Below are 20055 nucleotides of genomic sequence, written 5' to 3'. Positions count from 1 at the left end.
GTCAGTTTTAATGTTTTCTTCAAGAATTACTGTATTCATATTCTGAGCATTTACTGCAAAGCATAATATATTTGGCTTTACTTTGGGCTAACATAACATTTTCATTTTTTCCAGAAATCTAAGTATACTGGCCGGCGATATTTCAGTCTGGGAAGTACTGTGCTCCATTGCCTAGAGAATACTAATTAATTGACAAAACCATACTGGGAATTTATCTTCTTTCTAATACTTATGATTAATCTCCTTTTTTTCTCTCTCTCTTGAAAGTTTCAAGCACCATTATTCAAATCAATAGCCTGTTTGCATCATTTCTTGTAACTTTCAGATTCTCATTTGTCTTATCTAACAAAAATAGCTACATGTTTTAGTACTTTTATAAGATTAATTCCTGCTGCTTACTCCTAGTGCTGAGTTCACAAAGCCTTGTTATCTTCTTTTATTAAAGAGCAGCAGGCTTTTCATTAATGGTGTTTGTAGTTGTGGTTATCAGATACATAAAAGCAGTTTCGACGGATATGTAAATGAATATATTTCTATGTCGGAAAGTAAAACAAGCTAAAACAAAAATAAAGCAAGCCAAACCAAACCAGACCAAACCAAAAACCCCAAAATAGGAATAGAGAAATGAAATAAGCTCCTGAGTTTGGTCACCAGAACCCACATTTGAAAAGCTGAGCCTGGAGATATGTGCTTATAATTCCTGTGTTAGGGAGACAGATAGCTAGATCTCTTGGACACACTGGCCAGTCAGCCTATCCTAATTGGTAAGTTCTAGGCCAGTCATAGACCTTGTCTCAAAAAACAAGGTGGATGGCAACTGAGGAATGACACCAAAAGTTGTATGTTAGCTCCCATGTGCACCCTCACATGTATGGAAATGTATCTATGCACAAATATGCACACATATACATGCAATTCTTAAAAAGAACTTAAAGTGCTTAGAAGTTTTGAGGATGATGCAACTTGATTTAATATGGAATGCTTTTCTGTTTCTTTGATTTTAAAGATAACAAGGCTTAGGAGCTACATACAGGCTATTTGGAAAATAGGTAAATTTTACTAAGTTTGAAAGCATCTCAAATTTAGCTTTGGGTGACTTTAAGTGTTGTTGAGTGCATTGTCTCAACCAAAATGATTGTTAGATAATTCAAAATAAATTTGAAAGATGCAGCTGATTCACACTGCGCTATTGCAGGTGGACTCGGACTGTAATTGTATGTTTATTGTGCCATTCTACCTCAGGTGGAGCACCCTCAGAGATCGAAGAAGGCTGTGTGGCACAAACTCCTCTCAAAGCAGAGAAAAAGAGCTGTTGTTGCCTGCTTCCGGATGGCCCCATTGTACAATCTGCCAAGGTGAGATTTTTTTAAATGTTTAAATGAGATTAATTTTCTTCTCTAAGTAATGGGTGACTATGCTAATCTATCCAAGAGAAGAATGGGAGAGAGTTGTTGGTTCTTGCACCTCATCAGCTTGTTTTTTCTTTGTTGAATGTTTTTATTTGCTTACGTAGAGGACAATGGCTTGTCCTGTCATTTAAAAAATGATATATGTTGCAGACTATCTGGTCACATAGGGAGGGACGTATAATGTGATTGGAAGCATTCTTTGATGTCCAGTTGCTTACATTCCGACTTCAGATTCTGTGTTGCATGGCAGTGATTAAGTGGTTACCTCACTTCACTAAAGTTTCCTTCCCCTTTGGATTGTGGTAGGGCTGGCCCCATAGAGAACTAAAACACACTGATGAGCAGATATATTCAGAGTGCTTGTCGCTGTGCTGATCACAGTAGCTGCTAGCTGTGAATGTCATTTGTATAACTGTTCTCATGCAGAGAAAAGAAAGGACACTCTCCTGACTTACAGGAACGACATAAACAAATCCAGCAGAGCCACCACTATTCTCTTAGGAGTATAACAATATACTTGTTAGTAGATATAACTTGGTGTGTTCAAGTCTGCCTTGGTGACCTGCTGTAGCTTCCTGGGTATCCTTCCAAGACACTGGGCTCTTGGCTGCTCTTAACTTTCTGCAAGTAACCATAGCCCTATGGTGCCAATTACTTTTCTATTACTGTGATAAAACACCATGACCAAAGGTAACTTGCAGACATGAGAGTTTATGTGGATGTAAGGCTTCAGACGTAGAAGAGTCCATCCTGAGAGAGTGACAGACAAGGCAGGTGGAGTACCAAGCTGAGGGCTCACATCTTGAACTGAATGCACTACACAGAGAACAAACTGGAAATGGTGTGACTCTTAAATCTCTCAAAGGCCAACTCCAGTAACAGTTCCTAGAACAGCTCACCAAAGGACTCCACAGCTGGGGACAAGTTTCCAAATGCCAGAGACTGTGGGGCTATTTTTCATTCAAACCACCACATCTATGTCTTGCAATCAGGGCTCAGCTCAACTTTATCTTTTTTTGGAACATCTCTGATGTCCTTGCAAGTCAGCAGCTTCCTTCTGTCCATTTGGACCACAAGGTGACAAGTTCTAGTTGTTATACTGTGTCCAGTATTCAGGTCGCTTGTTCTCTGATTCCCGCCTGAAGGTCCAATATAATTTCAAGCTTCTATTTTCCTAACCCCGGACAGTGACCAGTGCCTTTCTGTTCAGTAAACCTCTAACATATTGGAGAAAGGCTTTGTCTTACAGAGACATCACTAAAGCATTTTCAGGAACATCTGAGCTGACTCTGAATTTCCCTGAGGGGTGAACATATTGTCTGTTTAGAAGTCTAACTGCTGTGTGTGGGGCTCTGAGGTTCCAAACACAGTTGGCCACGTCTTCTGGCTTGCCTTTCTTATGTTCAGGGATTCACAGTGATCTGGTGTTCCAAACATGTTGTTAGTTCATTTCCGATTTTCAAGGCTCTTCTTAAAGCCATGCAGTCATTACGCCTCGTGCTTTCATAACACACTTATGTTATCGTTAAATGCAAGCTCCCCTCAAAAGATGGTATCACTCTGTTACTTCTAACACGATGTCCACTTACTATTCTTTTGCTCTTTCTCATTTAAATCTTACTCATTTCTCTCATTAGCATCATGGTGAGTTTTAATGACTCTTCTAGTCTTCACTGATTTATTTTATTTTATTACCTGGGCAAACATCTTTTTGAGATGTATTTCATTTTATTTTATTGGTATAAGAGTTAGGTTTATTTAATTTGTGGGCATTTTACAAAATTTATTTTTAATTTATATATTCATTTTATACCCCGATAGTAGCCCTCTCCTTCCTCTCCTTCTGACCCCTCCCTACCACCCTCTTTCCCCTATCCCCGCTCTCCTTGTCCTCAGAAAAAGGGAACCCCCACACCAACCCACTCCAGTACATCAAGTCGTTTCAGGACTGAGCTTATCCTCATCCACTAGGGCCAGGCAAGGTATGAAGTGATCCAAAGCAGGCAACAGAGTCCATGTCATAGGTGTGGCCTGTGTGTGTGTGTGTGTGTGTGTGTGTGTGTGTGTGTGTGTGTGTGATGTGCGCAGAGGTGGCAGTGGGGTTGCACATGTATTGAGCAAGCACAGAGGCCAGAGGAGTGTATTAGACCTCCTGCAGCTGGAGTTAACAAGTGGTCATGGGCCACCTGACAAGGGTACTGGGAACAGTCAGGGCTCTTAACCACAGACAGAGCTACCTTGTCACCCTCAGGTAGACATTTCTTAAATCAGTATTCCAAGATTCCGTCTTCATTCATACAGTTGGGAAAAGTTCCCTTTAAAGATTCCACTCTAGAATGGCCAGATCCTGTGTCTGAAGTTAACTTGAATATGGCCTAATTCTTCTGTTGGTACCTGTTACATTATTTAGCAAGAATTGCAGTAGGAAATAATAGCCACCGCTTAACTAATGTCTGTCTAGTGTGCTTCCCACCGTTTATCTCACTTTAAATCTGATAAGATTGAGATGTAGATACCATTATCCTTGTTGCATAGATGAGAATTGTGAAAATTGAAAGCTTAACTGATGTTACAGAGCTTAGAAATGTCTGAGTTGGGACTGAAACAAAAGTCAATATGCAATCTGAGAAAACTGGTTTTTATTTCGCACAAGGAATTGTCTGTGAAGACAGCAACCTATAATAGCACATTTATTATTTTTATTTTATATTTTAGTACACAGAAAATCTAGTGATAAAGTACTGTTAAATTATTGTTAAAATACTTTGAAACCCTCTTACTTGACATTGTATTTCTCTTTAGGCATCGGGCTGTCAATCTTTTTCTTCAGGGATATGAAAAATCTTGGATTGAAACAGAAGAGCATTATTTTGAGGATAAATTGATTGAAGATTTAGCGGTAAGCTTTTTAATGGGTTATAAAATAAAAGGGCATTGAAAGAAAATCACTGCACTGCACACTTGTCTTAGGAAACGTCTCTTTTTGCTTGTTTGCTTTGTTTTGTTTTTAGAGACAGGGTTTTCCGAAGCCCAGCTTTGGCAGGCCCAGGTGGGGAGGTATAAGGAACCACAATGAAACAGTTTGTGTTTTTTGACATGAAGGTATATACTTAATTTGGACATTTCTTGGTGGCTCCATTATATCCTGGGTTCATGAGAAGTTTAATCCAACTTGTCTGCATTTACAGTGCCTACCAGAATTAATGGTGCTATCTCTAGAGTGAAAGCCACAAATCTAACTTAGGCCAGTTTCTATCCAAGTGAAGTGTATGTGTCAGTGACAAGTGAAAGATCACAGGGTTCCTAGCAGATTTAGTTATTCTGCAGGAGGGGACACAGAAGCATCTTCATAATGATTCTGCCTGGCAGAGAAAAGCACTTACATCAGAGCATAGGCAATGAAGAATATATTATAATTCCATGCGATATTCATTCATATATATATAATCTGTCTGAAGGGCACAGCAAATACAAGCATTGACAGGTAAACAGCAGCAAGAAGCAATCTAAGGCGAGGTCCCTAGGGACTTTGACTGCTAGGGCACACACATCACAGATAGTGCAGTGGTGGGCCACTTCCAGGAAGCTCACCTGCTTGCCTCAAGTCCATTCCTGCATGAGTGGCTCCTGACAGTATTTCCCTGTGTAGCCATGGCTGTCCTCAACTTGCTTTGTAGGCCAGGTTGGCCTTAAATTCACAAGAGATCTGGGATTTCCAACTCTCCCAGAGTGTTGGGATTACCATCATGAGCTACTGCACCTGGCTTTAGGAAACTTTGTCATTTCAATTTTTGCCACATTTATTGCTTATAAAAATAGTCCCACTCTTTTATTTTCCAAAATATATAGCTATCAATACTAAATGATTCAGAATATGAAATTAAAAGTGTAAGCTGCTTTATTAACTAAGTAAATTAGTATCTTAAACTGTTTTTCAAAGCCCTTTCTACCTTAAAGCCAAAACCTAAAAGAAGCTACCCACACCAAGTAAATTGAAGACTAACAGTTTCTGTGTTTTCAAAAGTAGACAGGTCAGATGATACTCGTTCGTATGAGTCCTCTCACAGACCGTGAAGCACCGCGTGCTCTCTGCATGGCATGGCGATCTCCCTTCTAACATTGACTGTGGTCCGTTCTTTCACTCACGTTTCCTCTCCCTTATTATTTCCCTCTAACAAAACTATCTCATTCCGTAAACATAGCACCACTCCCTCTCTCTTTGGCCTGCTCAGTGAATGAGGTGTGTTTTCACAAGTGGGGTAGATACAAAGGAAGAGGAAGTCAGGGTAAGCGCAGGCCCTCAGCAGGGAGAACTTCCATCTGGCTTGTGGGAAGGGAGGCTGTGATCTGGTGGCTGCTACCTGCCCCCCCTGCACCTGCCCCCCCCCCCACACACACACATCCACTCCCCGGAGGATGGGAAAACATAGCATCTTTTATAAGCTAATCTGCTTTTTTTAAACTGTCTTTCCAAATGAACGTATAAGCCCACGTCCCACAGGAGTCTCTGGCACTGCAGAGATGTGATGGTTTCCAAGTTAAAGATCTCTTATCTGGAAGTCATTTTTCAAATTTACAAATTGTCAGGAACTATAATAAGGAAATGCAGTGCAATGTCTAAAATTCTAACCCTGGTTGCCCTTACCATCTCTTTCAAACAGGCTTTTATGTTGCCTATGTTGGCCAAGGACAGCCTTGATCTGACTCCTGCCTCCACTTTAATGAGGTTAAGAATTCTGTGCTTGGGCTACCAGACATGGTTTATGATGTCCCGGGGGTCTGCCCCAGGGCCTCATCTGTGCTAGGCAGGCATTTTATCAATTGAGCCCAGTCCCCATCCTATTACTTTTTTAAAAATGAATTTTATTTGCCTTTACAAAACAACCATAGACTATTTAGATATCTTCTACAATTTTAACACAGTTAAGAATCTCCTTGCATGTGCAAAGAAAGTCAGGGTAAATGGGAAAAATATCTCTGGAGACATAAAATCCATTAAGTCATTCAGTAAAATCAGGACCAGTCAATTGCTTAATAAGTTTTCTCAGTTTTTAATCCAATGTTATTTTTGTTTGTTTGTTTTAAGAGTAACTTGAAAAAACAAAAATAAATAAATAAATAAATATTAAAAAACGAAAACATGTACATCCTTCAGTCATCAATCCATTTTGTGTTCTTTATCTTCTTTTTGTTTGTTTGTTTAAGGCAAGAAAACATTTTTATGTGATAAATATTGCTGTGTGGACTTAATTATCAAACATAATGTGACAACATTTTACTATAAATTATTATGCTTTGCTCTCTTTTTTTAAAAAGATGTATTTATTATGTATATAGTGTTCTGCCTGCATGTAATGCCTGCAGGCCAGAAGAGGGCACCAGATCTCGTTATAGATGGTTGTGAGCCACCATGTGGTGGTTGGAAATTGAATTCAGGACCTTTGGAAGAGCAGCCAGTGCTCTTAATTTTTGAGCCATCTCCCAGCCCCTATGCTTTGCTCTTTATAAAGCTGAACTCTCCTTGGTCACCAAGATTCTTTCTGTTAGTTTTAAATCCTACTTATAAGAATAGTGTTTTCTTTAAAAACTTTGTGGGTTATCCTTGTTCAACTGGTTTTTTATCAAATTGTTAAGTGCTTTTTCTGTTTTACACCAGTAGTGTAATCAGCACACATTATATATGTATGTGCATACATGCATATATATGTTATATATGTGTATATATATTGCATACATACATGTATGTGCACATACACATATGTTATATGCTGATTTGCTGGCCACGAAGCCTAGTCTAATCAGTAAGCTCCAGGTTCAATGAGAGACACCCTGTCTCAAAACCCAAAGTGGATGCCTTCTAAGAAATGATGATACGTGAGGTTGACCTCTGACCTCTGCACACACACACCCCCATAATGTGCGTATGTGTCCTCACACATACATCAACCCCTCCTGATCATATATTATGCAAAGCACACATATGCACACATACAACTCACCAAGGAAACAAGGATGTTTCTTTTGTTTTCTCTGCCATCCATCCTATTGCTCCTGCATTTGGTGAACACTTACTTTTCCTTCATTTTGGTTTTTAGTTATTGAAATGGTGTCATGCTATGTAGCTCTTCCTGGTCCTTCTGCCTCCACCTCTTAAGAGCTGGGATTGCAGATGTAAGCCACAATGCTGGTCTTAAACACTTGTCTTAAATGAGAAATGCTATGTATTTACCTGCTTCTTCTCTTCTCTTTTTTCTTTTCTCTTCCTCCCCCCTTCCCGCCCCCTGCCAGAAACCAGGGGCTGAACCTCCAGAAGAAGATGAAGCCACGAAAAGAGTTGACCCTCTCCATCAGCTCATTCTCCTCTTCAGCCGCACGGCCTTAACGGAGAAATGGTATGGTGGGAGGGTTAAGAGCAGACCTGGGAGGCACCAATAGGGAAAGCCCATCTACGTATCATCTGTCACTTACTTATGTCTCAGTTACATCCTGTCCTTGTCGACAAATAGGGAGTCATTCACACATCATTTGATCTGTCTGACATAAACCCATAGGTCAGCATCCATTTTTGTTTTGGTTTGGTGTTTTTCTTTTTCTTTTTTTTTTATCTTTAAACCCTACCAGTGAGGAGCTGGAAAGATGATGACTCAGTCAGTAAAGTGTTTGCCTTGCAGTCGCAGGCACCTAAACTCTATCCCATAACTCATGTTAAAAAAAGACATGATGATGTATGTATGTAGCCCAGCACTAGAGGGGGAGAAACAGGCTGATTCCTGGGCTTCACTGACTAGCAAGCCTGACCTCTGACCTCTGCATGCACACACCCATCTGTGCATATGTGTTCTCCCACCAATCACCACCGCCACCTCCTCCCGCCAAACTAGCAAGGAATTCTGGCTTTTCTTAACTCTGTATTATGCCTGATTCTTGCCAAAGGTTTTCCTTCATCAAAAGCTGTTGTTATAAATCAAACAAAATAGCTCAAAGAAAGCAAAATCCATTGCAAGAATTCATGGGAACTAGTGAGGGTGACCCTCAGCATTCCTTTAGAGAGCATCTCCTATCCAAATGAGGTTTAAGAAGCCCTCAGGTGCTGAGGGAGGCCTCTGGTAGCATCTCTCAGATCTGTTTCAAGGTTACTGCCCACTTTTCTTGCCTTCACTCCTGGTCCTACCACTGCACCGAAGCGTTAGAGACCAAACTCCTGAAGAGTTGCATGACGAATTCAACCTCAGAAGTTGCAATGAAGAGGATTTGGCTTCTTCTCCCTACTTGGGGCGCTGAAGGGCGTAGGCTCTGCGGGTCGGATGTGGTGGAGGTCACAGGACACGTCTCTGATTTCCTGCCCTTGGCCCCAGGTCTCATCCTTTCTCCTCAGACTCCAGGAAATTGTTTAGTTGTCAATACACACCCACACATGTCTGCAGCACTGTGTGGTCTCTGCATGGCACTGCAATCTGGGCCTCTCCTTCCTAACACTGAACGTGGTTCATCTATTCACTCACGTTTTCTCTCTCTTATTATTCCCACTAACAAAACCATCTCATCCTATAAGCATAGAACAGCTGTCTGGCCTGGTCAGGTAATAAGGTATTTCTTGTAAGTGAAGTTGGGACCTTCTAGAATACATTTGTAAATGTTAGACATTCCTCCTGGAAACTATATTGTTCACATAGTTTCCATATTTATTTGGACAAAGAACAATAAATATATTTTGTCTTGTTCTTAATTTTAAAAGCTATTGTTTCTGGCCACCTTATTATTTTTAACAATAATATTGTAACTTGCTGGGTCCTCCATTAGGTGTCAAATATTACTCTGCTGGCAAAAGCTCTGTGCCAAATAAGTTTGCCTTTGGTTTCTTCACACTTTGTGGCTTGAAGAAAATTAGTTTTTCTGTTTGTTTGCATGTACACAATAGGGCACCTGTTTTCTAAGGTCAGGAAAGGCATTTGCTGAAGACCTCTAAGGCCTTTGTTCTCTGATTATAAAATGGTTTGTTTCTGAATACTTACTATTGTCAAAATTTTGTGTTCATTTAATTGTAAAGAATATGTGTTGAGGAACGGCAAGCAGTTACCTTACATAGGAATAGTCTGTCTACATAGGGTTGACATGCCTTCCACTTAAGACTCGATCTTTCCCCCTTTGGTTTCATAGCAAACTGGAAGAAGATTTCCTATATATGGCATATGCAGATATTATGGCCAAGGTAAATATAAATCTTTCTTGATTTTCACGTTCAATAAAGGTAAACTATTTTTATTTGTCAAAAAATGGGAATCTACATAAAAGTGGTTGTTAAATTTCGGAAACATGATGTGCGTAGATCCCAGCATTGCACAGATTTCAGGAACTTCTGCTCTGACTTCCTTGATAGGTCAAGATGGTTTCTGGCTTAGCACTTCAGGAACAGGGAATCAGCAGTTTCCTAACATTCTTTTATTTGGCTTTCATTCATTAGCCACTAAGGACATGGAGATGACATAATGAAAAAAACCAAAGCTTTACATTATGTATTTGTAGAGTTTAACATGTGATGAAAATAACAGGAGTAGAATAAGGGGTTGGAGAGATAGCTCGGCAGTTCCACTCACTTGCTGTTCTTCCAGGGGCCCTGAGTTCAGCCCCAGTCCCCATGTCTATCTGGCAGCTAACAGCTACGTGTAACTCTAGCTCCCTTCTGCCCTCTATGGGAACCTGCATGCACATACATTCACATAAACAAACAATAAAGTAAATCCTTGAAAATGGAAACAGTTTTATTAAAACTGCTAATTAGGGGTTAAAGAGTTGGTTCCATGGTTAAGAGTGTTAAGAGTACTGCCTTCTAAGTACACTCTTCCACTTTGTCGGAATCAGATGGCAGCTGAAGCTATGTGCTTCAGTGATGTCACTCCGGAGAGGAAGGCAGCAGACTTAAGCTTATGATCAAGTCTGTAAGAACAAGAAAAAAAGGAAGGGAGAGAGTCTTAATGTGAGCTTATAGAGGAGTAAGTCTGAACTTACACCACCTCAGAGGACTCAGGAGATGAAGCAGAACCAGGGCAGGAGAAAGTGCCAGACCATGGGAAATGAGTACAGTCTCAAATGTTAGAGGGAGTGAGGAAGTTCTTCTTCTTTTCCTATCAACAAGGAAAGTGCTTGGGCTCCTGAGCTAGGTCTCCATGTGAGACTGTCCCAAGGGTCCCAAGCCTGTGCACACACCCACATTCCCTTCACAAACCTTATCCTCATGTCCACTGTCCCAAACAGAAAGGGTGAAGTTTCACTCATGGCTACTGTAATTTTCAGAGACCACGACAAGCCTTTGCGAACTTAGCCTGTAGTCAGGGGTGAGATCCCATTTGGCACCCTTCCTTTCATCTCTATCTCTGTGCCCCAAAACACAGTATCTCCTCGAATTGCAAGTGATTTTCATAATTTGTGATGCCTACTTCACCATTTGCCTCTGTCAACCACACATGTTACTGGCCAAATGTAAGAAACCCTGTAGAACAGGTGGATTATCTAGCACCAGCGGGCGGTGAGCTTCTTCCTGTCATGGGCATCGGTTAGTTCTGAATTCCTGGCTATACTTTATTAAATGCGGATTGTTTTCAGATAGTTTTCCCAAGGGGCAAATATTTTTACAGATATCGAAGCAAACTGCTTCCTTAAGAACCCACATGCTTTTCCTTGTGGTCAATATGAAGAAAAGGAGACATATGGAGAGAAGTGACTTGCTAAGCCGGACTAGCAAGTGGCTGGCAGCACCAGCCTCTGCCTTCCCTCTTCCCTCTGGGTGCAGCTCCTGGACACCACCCCCTTTGCCTCCTCAACTTACAGCAGTGTCAGGGATGCGACTTACCTAAGAATATGCCTGTGGCTCCGTAGAATGGAATAGTCAATGTGTGTATGTTTTATGTGTAGATAATAATCTTATTAATAAAATATTACTTCCTTCCTTGGGTGAAATATGATAAAAATGAACTTAAAAGGATTGTAATAGTCTTGCTAATGCAATGCATTACTATAGTCAATGCATACTCTTTGTGCTAATTTTAAATAGCAGCACCGACATGCGTCTGTGTTAATTAATGCACGTAATGGCAACTACAAAGTAGAAGATGGCTCCCTGCACTTAGGGCTTGCACTTGGGTTGACTTGAGTCAAGTGCACAGTGTGAGAACCTTCATATGAACCTCTTAGTCATCTCTGATGGGGATGAAATTGGCCATTTGGTCCTTGAATTTTTCAAAAGTCAAGTCTTGTAAGTAAAATACAGCTTTATTTTAGCTCGCCAACTCACTGATGCTGTCATATTTTATGTCCACTCGGCTTCAGTAGTGCTCATGAAACACTTGGAGTTTAGGTTAAACAAATGTTTTGTATGTTTCTCGCTCATATTCTCTTCTCCTTTTTCTCCCTCTACTCAGAGTTGTCACGATGAAGAAGATGATGATGGTGAAGAAGAAGTGAAGAGCTTTGAAGTAAGATAGATCTTTCTAGAATTGCCTTTTCATCATTTGGAGGCATTGTTTCATAGCTTATAACCGGACTTTTGTGTTTCTTGCTTCATGGCTTATTGCAGCTTATGTGTCCAAGAATTGCATGTCAGTGCTGGATGGACAGACCTGAGTTCTAGTGTCTGCAAGACAAAAGCAAGGAGCGTAGAGCAGTTGAACACTACAGTAAAGCCCATATGTTCAGAATGAGTGCACCTGACAGGCCACAGACGTGAGGCCACTTCAAATTTCTTGCATCTCAGGGATGCTGTGGTCTGCAGTTTGCCAATAGACACATGAGGAAAATGCCTATTGAATAGCAACATAGCATCAAGTTTTTAATGATTCCATTGGTATTGGATATGTGTGTTCTTTCCTGAATCAATTTACCTCTTGACTTCTGCCCAATTAGGTCACTCATTCGGTACACATATGTAAGTGGTTGCCATGGTGCAGTTTGCTTGCATGAAGTAGAGGCGCATCTTTTCTAGGATAGATTCCATTCCATGATTATTTTCTCAACCATTCTCAATCTTTAAGTAGTGCCTTATGATTTGAATTACTGCTTAATGTTAATTAGCTTCAAAGAAAGTTAATTTCATTCCCCACTTTGCTTACAGTGTACTTTTGCTTCTTTAGGAGATTAGCTAGCAGTTGCTAACTACCACTTTCTGATTTACTGTATTTTACTTTATTTTTTTTAGAAATAGAAATAAAGTAGAAGTAAGTGCAGAGTAGATTCTTCCTGTTAGTTTATATATACATATGGACTTTGAGCCAGAAGTCTGGAAAAATATAAGTAGCCAGCAATGAGTTCTTTATTCACCATGGAAACACAACACACAGAACCAAGGAATAAATTTAGACCATTCCATGGCACTTCCATAAATAATCATTGTGACCATCTCTGCAGCACTGAAATCAGTGCATTAAAAAAACAAGCAAACAAACAAACAACCTAATTTGAGAATGACCTATGACTATTGCTGGCTGAGAAAAAATGCCCTGTTTAATTCCCTATATGGTCCTTGTTAGCATGCGTGAGTTCTCGTCTTCAGTCCATTCTCCCTATAAGGAGACAGGTGACTTAGACCAGTTCACCAGCAGCCAATGATACTGCTTTCCTCCGCGGGTACCCATTGTCTCCAGAGCAGCTGTTTATTGCTATTTTGCTTCTTGTCCTCACCCTTCCTTAAGGTCACAGGATCCCAACGCAGCAAGGTAAAGACATGTGTATGTGTGTATCTGTCTGGGTCTGAGTTTCAGTTTCTTGTGGCATTTACCTGTGTATTAGACCCAAAGTCTTGGACTCTTTTGTAAGAAAAGGTCTTCAGAATCTCTCTGTGGGTTTGTAGTGTGTAGTATCCCTTCTTTGGGTTTATTCTTCTTGTCGTTTAAATGACTCACGATTTGAAATTGTGTCCTCTGGACTGATTCTGAGTTGCATACTGTGCTGGGTAAGTCCAGCCATTCAGTGGATAAATGGATAAGTAGAGACTGTCTCATAGAGGAAGGGCCCCGGTGAGCCTCGTCACGCTTGTGTTCCTTATACTGGTCTTCTTAAAGCAGACATGGTAACTGGTATTGCTGGTGCACTTAGTGAGCTTGGCCTTTTCTTTTCCCCTTTCTTTTTTTCCCCCTATTTTTTGTCCTTTAATTAGTACCTGGAGTGTATGTATCATAATTTTAAGACTGATTTTTGGCACTTCATTAAAAGAAAGAGGCTCTAGATGACTGTTCCTACCTCGTGGCATTTTAAATACTTCATCTGAAAATTTAGCAAATAAGAGATGCTGTGACCTAGAATTACAAAGTGTTTTCATTTTGTATGACTTTTGTGAAGTTTGAAATTTATTTTCACATGGCTATTTTTAATAGGAAAGTTGATCCTAAACATCCCAGGAGGCAATGCTCTTAGTGGCTTTATTTTTCAAATGACTGTTATAAAGGCTCTATTCAGAAGAAACAAACTGCAGCGTTTTGGCTCTGAAATATGATATTCTTATAACATATCTGGATCCTTGTAATCTTAAAAGTCCAAGGAGAGACAAAATCAGATTGGCACCATGTCCCATGGCACATAGTGGACATCACATTTTAAAACACAGTATGCTTTCATGACAGGTAGCGGTGGCTCCAATCCTAACCTCTTACATTTTGATTTTCACCTTAGGTGGAACACCTATGAGTTATTAAGTGATGGAAACAGGAAGGAACCTCCTAACATTAACCAAACACTTGGTTTCCTGGTTGGCACAAGTGCCCGGTGCACAAAGAGGTGTGGATAGGATGGAGCAGGATGAGGAGTTTCTGAGCAGAGAAATTATTGGGAAGGCTGAATGCAGTCTTAGAGAAACCTGAAAGCCAATGGGATTGATGCACAGGCCCAAACTTAGAGATCTTAAAGCCAATGGAATTAATGTAGAGGCCCAATCTTAGAGGCTTCGGAGATGTTCCTCAGAAGGGTTGACATCATCATGCCATGGTGTTCAGAGTGTAGGATGTGGGTCAAGCTGTAAAGCAGAACCAACCATGCGACAGAGCTGGGGCAGATAGAAAGGAAGGCTGTCTTTAGGGTTAGAGCAATGGTCAAGTTGATCTGACAGTAAGACCCAGCAGTTAATCTCCAAATAGAAGAAGTGGGCCAGCAGCTCTGACCAGACCAGACCAACACAGGATTTTAAAGCTTCTGGAATGCTACACATTCATAAGTAAAACATCCGTGTTTGGGGATTTTTCACTTACACACTAGTAGTTTTATGATGTCTATGTGATTGTAAAGATTTACGTCTGATTTAGCAACAGGCTGCTGTTTCTAAAAATGCATACTGTATGAGTAAGTGTTGCTACATTTTTTTAGAGTTTGAAAATAAGTTGTATACAGTCTTTCACCTATGAAAACCATTTACTCTGAGGTTGACCATGTGAGGTTAAACAAAAAATAAAAACAAAAACAAAAAACAAGCCCCCGGCCCCCAAAATCCCAGGAAAATAGTTTAACTAGACAGCTGGTCAATTATTTTCTTGGTCCATTTAGTGATCTATCAGACTGTGTACACTGAGGTGGCTGGTTGATTGGCATAATTTCTGTGTAATCAAATTGTGGGACTTTGTCTTTAAGCTATACTGACTGAAAGTTTTGATAACATACATCAAACTGTGTTGCATAATCATAGAAAGAGCAAAAAATGTGTGGGACATGAATTTTGTCCCAGGCACTGGTGGGTCATCAAGACCAGCCACAGTTTCTACTCAAGCTCTTTATAATGTACTTAGCAAACATGTAAGGAGAGTGCAGAAATAGCTATGCTGAGAAATGTATTGTAAGAAAATCCCTCAATGGCTCATACAAGAAAATTCAGAAATCATGGAAAATAGCAAATGGGGATTAAAATGCCGACTATTTTTCTTTGCTGCGTCACCAACGTGCTTTATTGGTGTGGTCCTGGGTGTGGTCCTGGGTGTGGTCCTGGGTGTGGTCCTGGGTGTGGTCCTGAGGAAGCTCAGCTGCTTTAACTGACTGTGAGCTCCCTGTTTCCTCTCACAATGCAAACCCGTTTGCTCTGCAGCTGCCCACTTAATACCATAAAAGCAAACTTAATTCTTATCTTTAGGGCTGTGGGTTCTTCAATATTAAAATCATAAAAAGGGCAATTAAATCTTAGAAAGTGGGCAATATTAATTGAAAAGGGAGAAGTATCCTTTTTCAGGTACACCTGAGAGGTCAGCTATTCTAGCTGAATGCTTTATTTACTTTCTGAGATCTATCAAATTCCACGGAAATGCATTCGGATGCTGACTGCTCTGTTGCTCTCATCAAACAATTTAGGATAGGACTTGGGAATCATCTGGGCTTGAGGGATAACTCCTTGGCTAAAAAGGCATACTGCTCCTCTTACTGCGGAGGACCCAAGCCAGGTTCCCAGTATTCATGCCGGGTGACTTTATCTCCAGGAGATCTGATACCCTCACCTGGCCTCCATGGGCGTGTGCATTCAGGTGCACATGACTACAAATAAAGTCTTCATTTGAAAAGATAATTCAGTAAGCCCATTTCTGTGAAGTAGTTAGGTTCTAAAATACAGTTTTACAACCCATTGGAAAAGCCTAAGTAACTGGTGAGTGAGAAGGGTAGAGCATGGACTTATTTTCTAGGCTGTCTTTCTTACACGCTAAGTAATTTGCATCCCCTTTTCCATTTTTTTCCTGAGTTCCAATTCATATTTCAATTTCTCAGGTATCTCCAGAGGTCCTATTATTTTGTTATTATTAAATTTGGATTGAGGACAATTTCTTGAATCCTAACAATTAAATTAGCCTGTGAAGATCTGGCATTCTCATAAGGGTTTAGGGAGCCTTGAATGTTCTCTTCTGGTTGTGCCTTGTATGTAGCTAAAGATATGTCTTTTGTGCTGTAATACCTGTAGCAGTCCCCATCTCATGGTTCAGAGAATGACACAAATGATGCAGGAATCAATTTAGAGACAAATGTCTAATTGGCTGATAATACTTCCCAGTGATGACATAATGTATGCTGGGCTCCTCTGAAGATGTGATTTTGAAGAACTCCATGGCTTAGTAGTTTTAAAAAAATTGAATTGGATATAGGATGTTCTGCTCCAAGTAACTACATAATTTGAATTCTGAGTCGATTTATTTAGCCATAAGAATCCTGAAACATCTAAGAGTCAGACATAGGATTGTGAATATAAAATACTGATCTAGAAATTCCTTTATCAAGAAAATTGTAAATCTTTAACTCCTACCAGTGGTAGCTGCACACATCTAGGATACGGATTAGAGCATCACAAATGACCTTTTAGAAGGCCCATGGCTGGGAGTTTGGTGGAGCACTGGTGTAGCCAGCCATCAACCTGCCATTTCCATACAATGTGTTGCTAGCCCAGGTTTCCCAGTAAACAGAACCCACAGGCTTGTGTGCTTACATGTCATTCGGGTTGCAAGTATCATGGATCCAGGGAAAATGATAGAGGGAAGAAAGGAAATATAAGAAGTAACCATAGCCACTGAGCAGTAGCACTGGCTGTTTGGTGGTGGGATGCCTCCAAAGAGGCCATGGGAATATGGGTCAGTGGCTTCTGGATAGGATAGGAATAAAAAAGATGTCTTCAGTGATTTATTTTAGTAATAGAAGTTAGGGGCTGGAGAGATGGCTCAGCAGTTAAATGGCTGTTCTTCCAGAGGACCTAAGTTTAATTCCCAGTACCCCCACATGGTAGCAGAAGTTCATCTATCCATGCCCCCTGGTATTCATAGACTTTTCTTGTTGACCCCCAGGAAGCTGGAGCTTTCTTAGCCCCAGCTTATCCAGAGCCCAACCCTGAAGCCTGCCCTTTTCCATCAGGAAGGAGTCTCCTTGGTGGATTCTTGCTGTTCTAGCATCCAGATTTCATAATCACAGTCACTTATAGGGCCCTTAGGGTTTATAGTCAAGTTCAAGGCTTTGAGAGAGACATGGAGAGTTGTTAGGTGAATATTGCTTGCTAACCCTCATACTAGAAAGCTCCCAGAAAGTACAGTCCTTCACACTTTATGTAACTTGAGCATGTAAATGTGCACTCCTTCCACATTGTAGACAACACGTGCTTGAAGCTGAAGTGGCCAGTTTTTCATAAGTATAATAACTTGACCTCACATCTAGGCTTTTTATAGAATAATCTTGGGTAAAGCTTTTCCTTAACTAAGTTGTGTAGAGTAAATAAGAAAGAACAGGGTCAATAAGAGTGCAGACTCTTGGGTGAAACACCATCGTTTGAATACCAGCTACACCTCCTACCTATGTGAGCTGGATCCTCAATTTCCCTGTCTACAAAATAGGACAAATTACAGATATTACCACACATGGGTGCTTTAAGCATTAAATTAGTCGGCACATGCAGAACTCTAAAAACACTGCCTATCATGTGGCTAACTCTGTAAGGGTTTGGTGTCAGTGTTGTGTTTTATAAATATTCCTTTCTCTAAAGAAAATCATAGAAGTCTGTGGAGAGAAACTTTCACAACAGAGGGAGCCTGCTGTACAGTCTATAAACTGCCAGAGACTACAGACTAGTCTATACAGTGGCAGAGACCTGACTGCTCACCTGGGTGCTAGGTGGCATTCAGCAGGTCACCCTGGCCTGCTCTGTGTCTCAGCCTCTTAAAATAAAGACCTTTGTCCTGGAAATCTGAGGGTCATATTGATTTTTAATTTTTGTCTGGGTTTTTTATTTGTACATACATGTTCTTTTCATTTCTGAGGACAGTTTCACAATTAATAACACATAAGTACTTGGTCAAGGCAGAAATTTTTTTTATTATTCTTTATCTGAGTACTTGGAAAAGGTTGAAAAGAAGATGAATTTCTGCTGGTATGAATACAGATATTTCTCAGTAAAAATATTATATGAAAAACAACATTTAACTTAAGTATATATATATATATATATATATATATATATATATATATATATATATATATATATATATATATGTATCCTTATTTTTCCTCATTTGATACTTAAAATATCATGTAATTATATATAATACAGTAAGACAGACAAAATATTGTATACCATGAAGGAAAGAATCCCAACAATAAATTTCATTCACAAACAAACCCATGCCATAATCTTGCCAATATGTTGTGACTATCGGCACATTTGATTCCAAGCTTTCTGGGAGCCAACTTGACATTGCAATAAGTGTTAATTAGATCAATAAACAAAAAGTATTTAGAGAGAAACAGAATTTTCATATTTAATGGTACAGTAGAATTTATTCCTTGAGGACAAGTTGTGACATAATGAAAATGCCCTGAACAGCCCTGTCAAGGTTATTATGGCTGTGTGTACCAACTGATGCTAAGTACTAGATTTGTAAGAATGGAAGGAAATGCACATCACTAAGGTAACCTGTAGAAAACTCCTTCTCTAAACTGAAGGGAACTGGGGGCTCCACTAAGAATCTAAGATGCTGCTGTCTGTACAGACTCAGTCTAGGTTAGAATTAAGAGCCATATTTGAGAAGTGAGAACCATGGACCCTCGGGTGATAAAGCTATGGTCTCTAAAAAAAATCAAGGGATAAGCTGTTGAGGCATTCAATGCTGAAAGGTATTTTAACTCCCAATTTCCCAAAAATTAATAGGATATCCATACCTTCACAATCTGCATTAGACTCTTTGCTCATGGCTCTGTCAAGAGGAACTTGTGGAAGGAAGGGTTTATTGTGTCTTACAGTTGAAGGGCACAGTCCATCAGGAAGGGCAGGTGTAGAGGCAGCCAGCCACATCGCATCTCCACTCATGAAGCGTAAAGAGATAAATGTTAGTACGCAGCTCATTTTGTCTTTTTATTCAACTTGGGATCCCATGAGTGATGCTGTCTACATTCAGGGTGTGCCTTCCCTTCTCAGTAAACCCTGTGGTAAGCTTCCCAGAGACACGTAAGTCTTTGGTCTTGTCTCCTGGGTAACTCTAAATCCCTTTAAGTTGACAGTAGAGAAGAACCAGTACATGATCTATCCATGGTTTTATATTATTTTATATTTTCTACTTTTGTCAGGCTTGGTCAGTAGAGAAAGGGTTGTGTGTCATTTCCTTTCTGTATTCAAGTACTTTAAACAAATGCAAGTAGGAAATGAAGGTAGCTTTAAATTAATTTTGTGCTCAGGATAACCCATGCTGGCTTAAACTTGTCAATTTGGTAAGTTTTGACTTTAGAGTTATTCTTTCCCTAGTTTTCAATGGCCCATTAATGGAGCTTTTTGTGGTAGAAAATAAATTCTACTAGCTAGATATGCTAGAAACTGTTTTAACTGAGCTGGTTTGTATTGGTTAACACATCTGTTCTAAACTGTTCTAAAAATGCTGACTCAAGGAGGAAACATGATTCATCCTATGATTCAGGTACAAATGATACCGAAAGAAGTGAACTGTCAGAACACACCATACAATAATAAACCTTGGCCCCAGAACCTCAAGGACACTGGCTGGAGCATTGGCTTCTGGCTTGGTGGTTCTCTTGTCTGAAAATGTTAGCAAGACTATGACTTAACCTTTTATTTCAGCAAAATATGCTTTGAAACACAACATATATTTTTTTCCTTTATGTTTTTAGTTAAATAGAGAACCTTAGCAATTATGCCCATCCCATAGAGAAG

General features: G+C 40.0%; 1 protein-coding gene across 1 annotated transcript in view; it reads left to right on the top strand.

Annotated features, from left to right (window-relative positions):
- The window catches only part of Ryr2 (ryanodine receptor 2), a 561576-nt gene that overhangs the window by 470465 nt on the left and 71056 nt on the right, over window positions 1-20055 (top strand). The window contains 8 exon segments of the mRNA XM_051151477.1: window positions 115-145; window positions 787-791; window positions 1243-1355; window positions 4212-4308; window positions 7698-7801; window positions 9567-9618; window positions 11825-11878; window positions 13091-13114. Of these exon segments, the coding sequence (XP_051007434.1) occupies window positions 115-145; window positions 787-791; window positions 1243-1355; window positions 4212-4308; window positions 7698-7801; window positions 9567-9618; window positions 11825-11878; window positions 13091-13114 (480 nt within the window).

The sequence above is a fragment of the Acomys russatus genome, chromosome 9, assembly GCF_903995435.1.
Source record: "Acomys russatus chromosome 9, mAcoRus1.1, whole genome shotgun sequence".
NCBI classification, from domain to species: Eukaryota; Metazoa; Chordata; class Mammalia; order Rodentia; family Muridae; genus Acomys; species Acomys russatus.
Note: the sequence above shows the minus strand (reverse complement) of the source record. Positions and strands in the feature narration are given on the sequence as shown.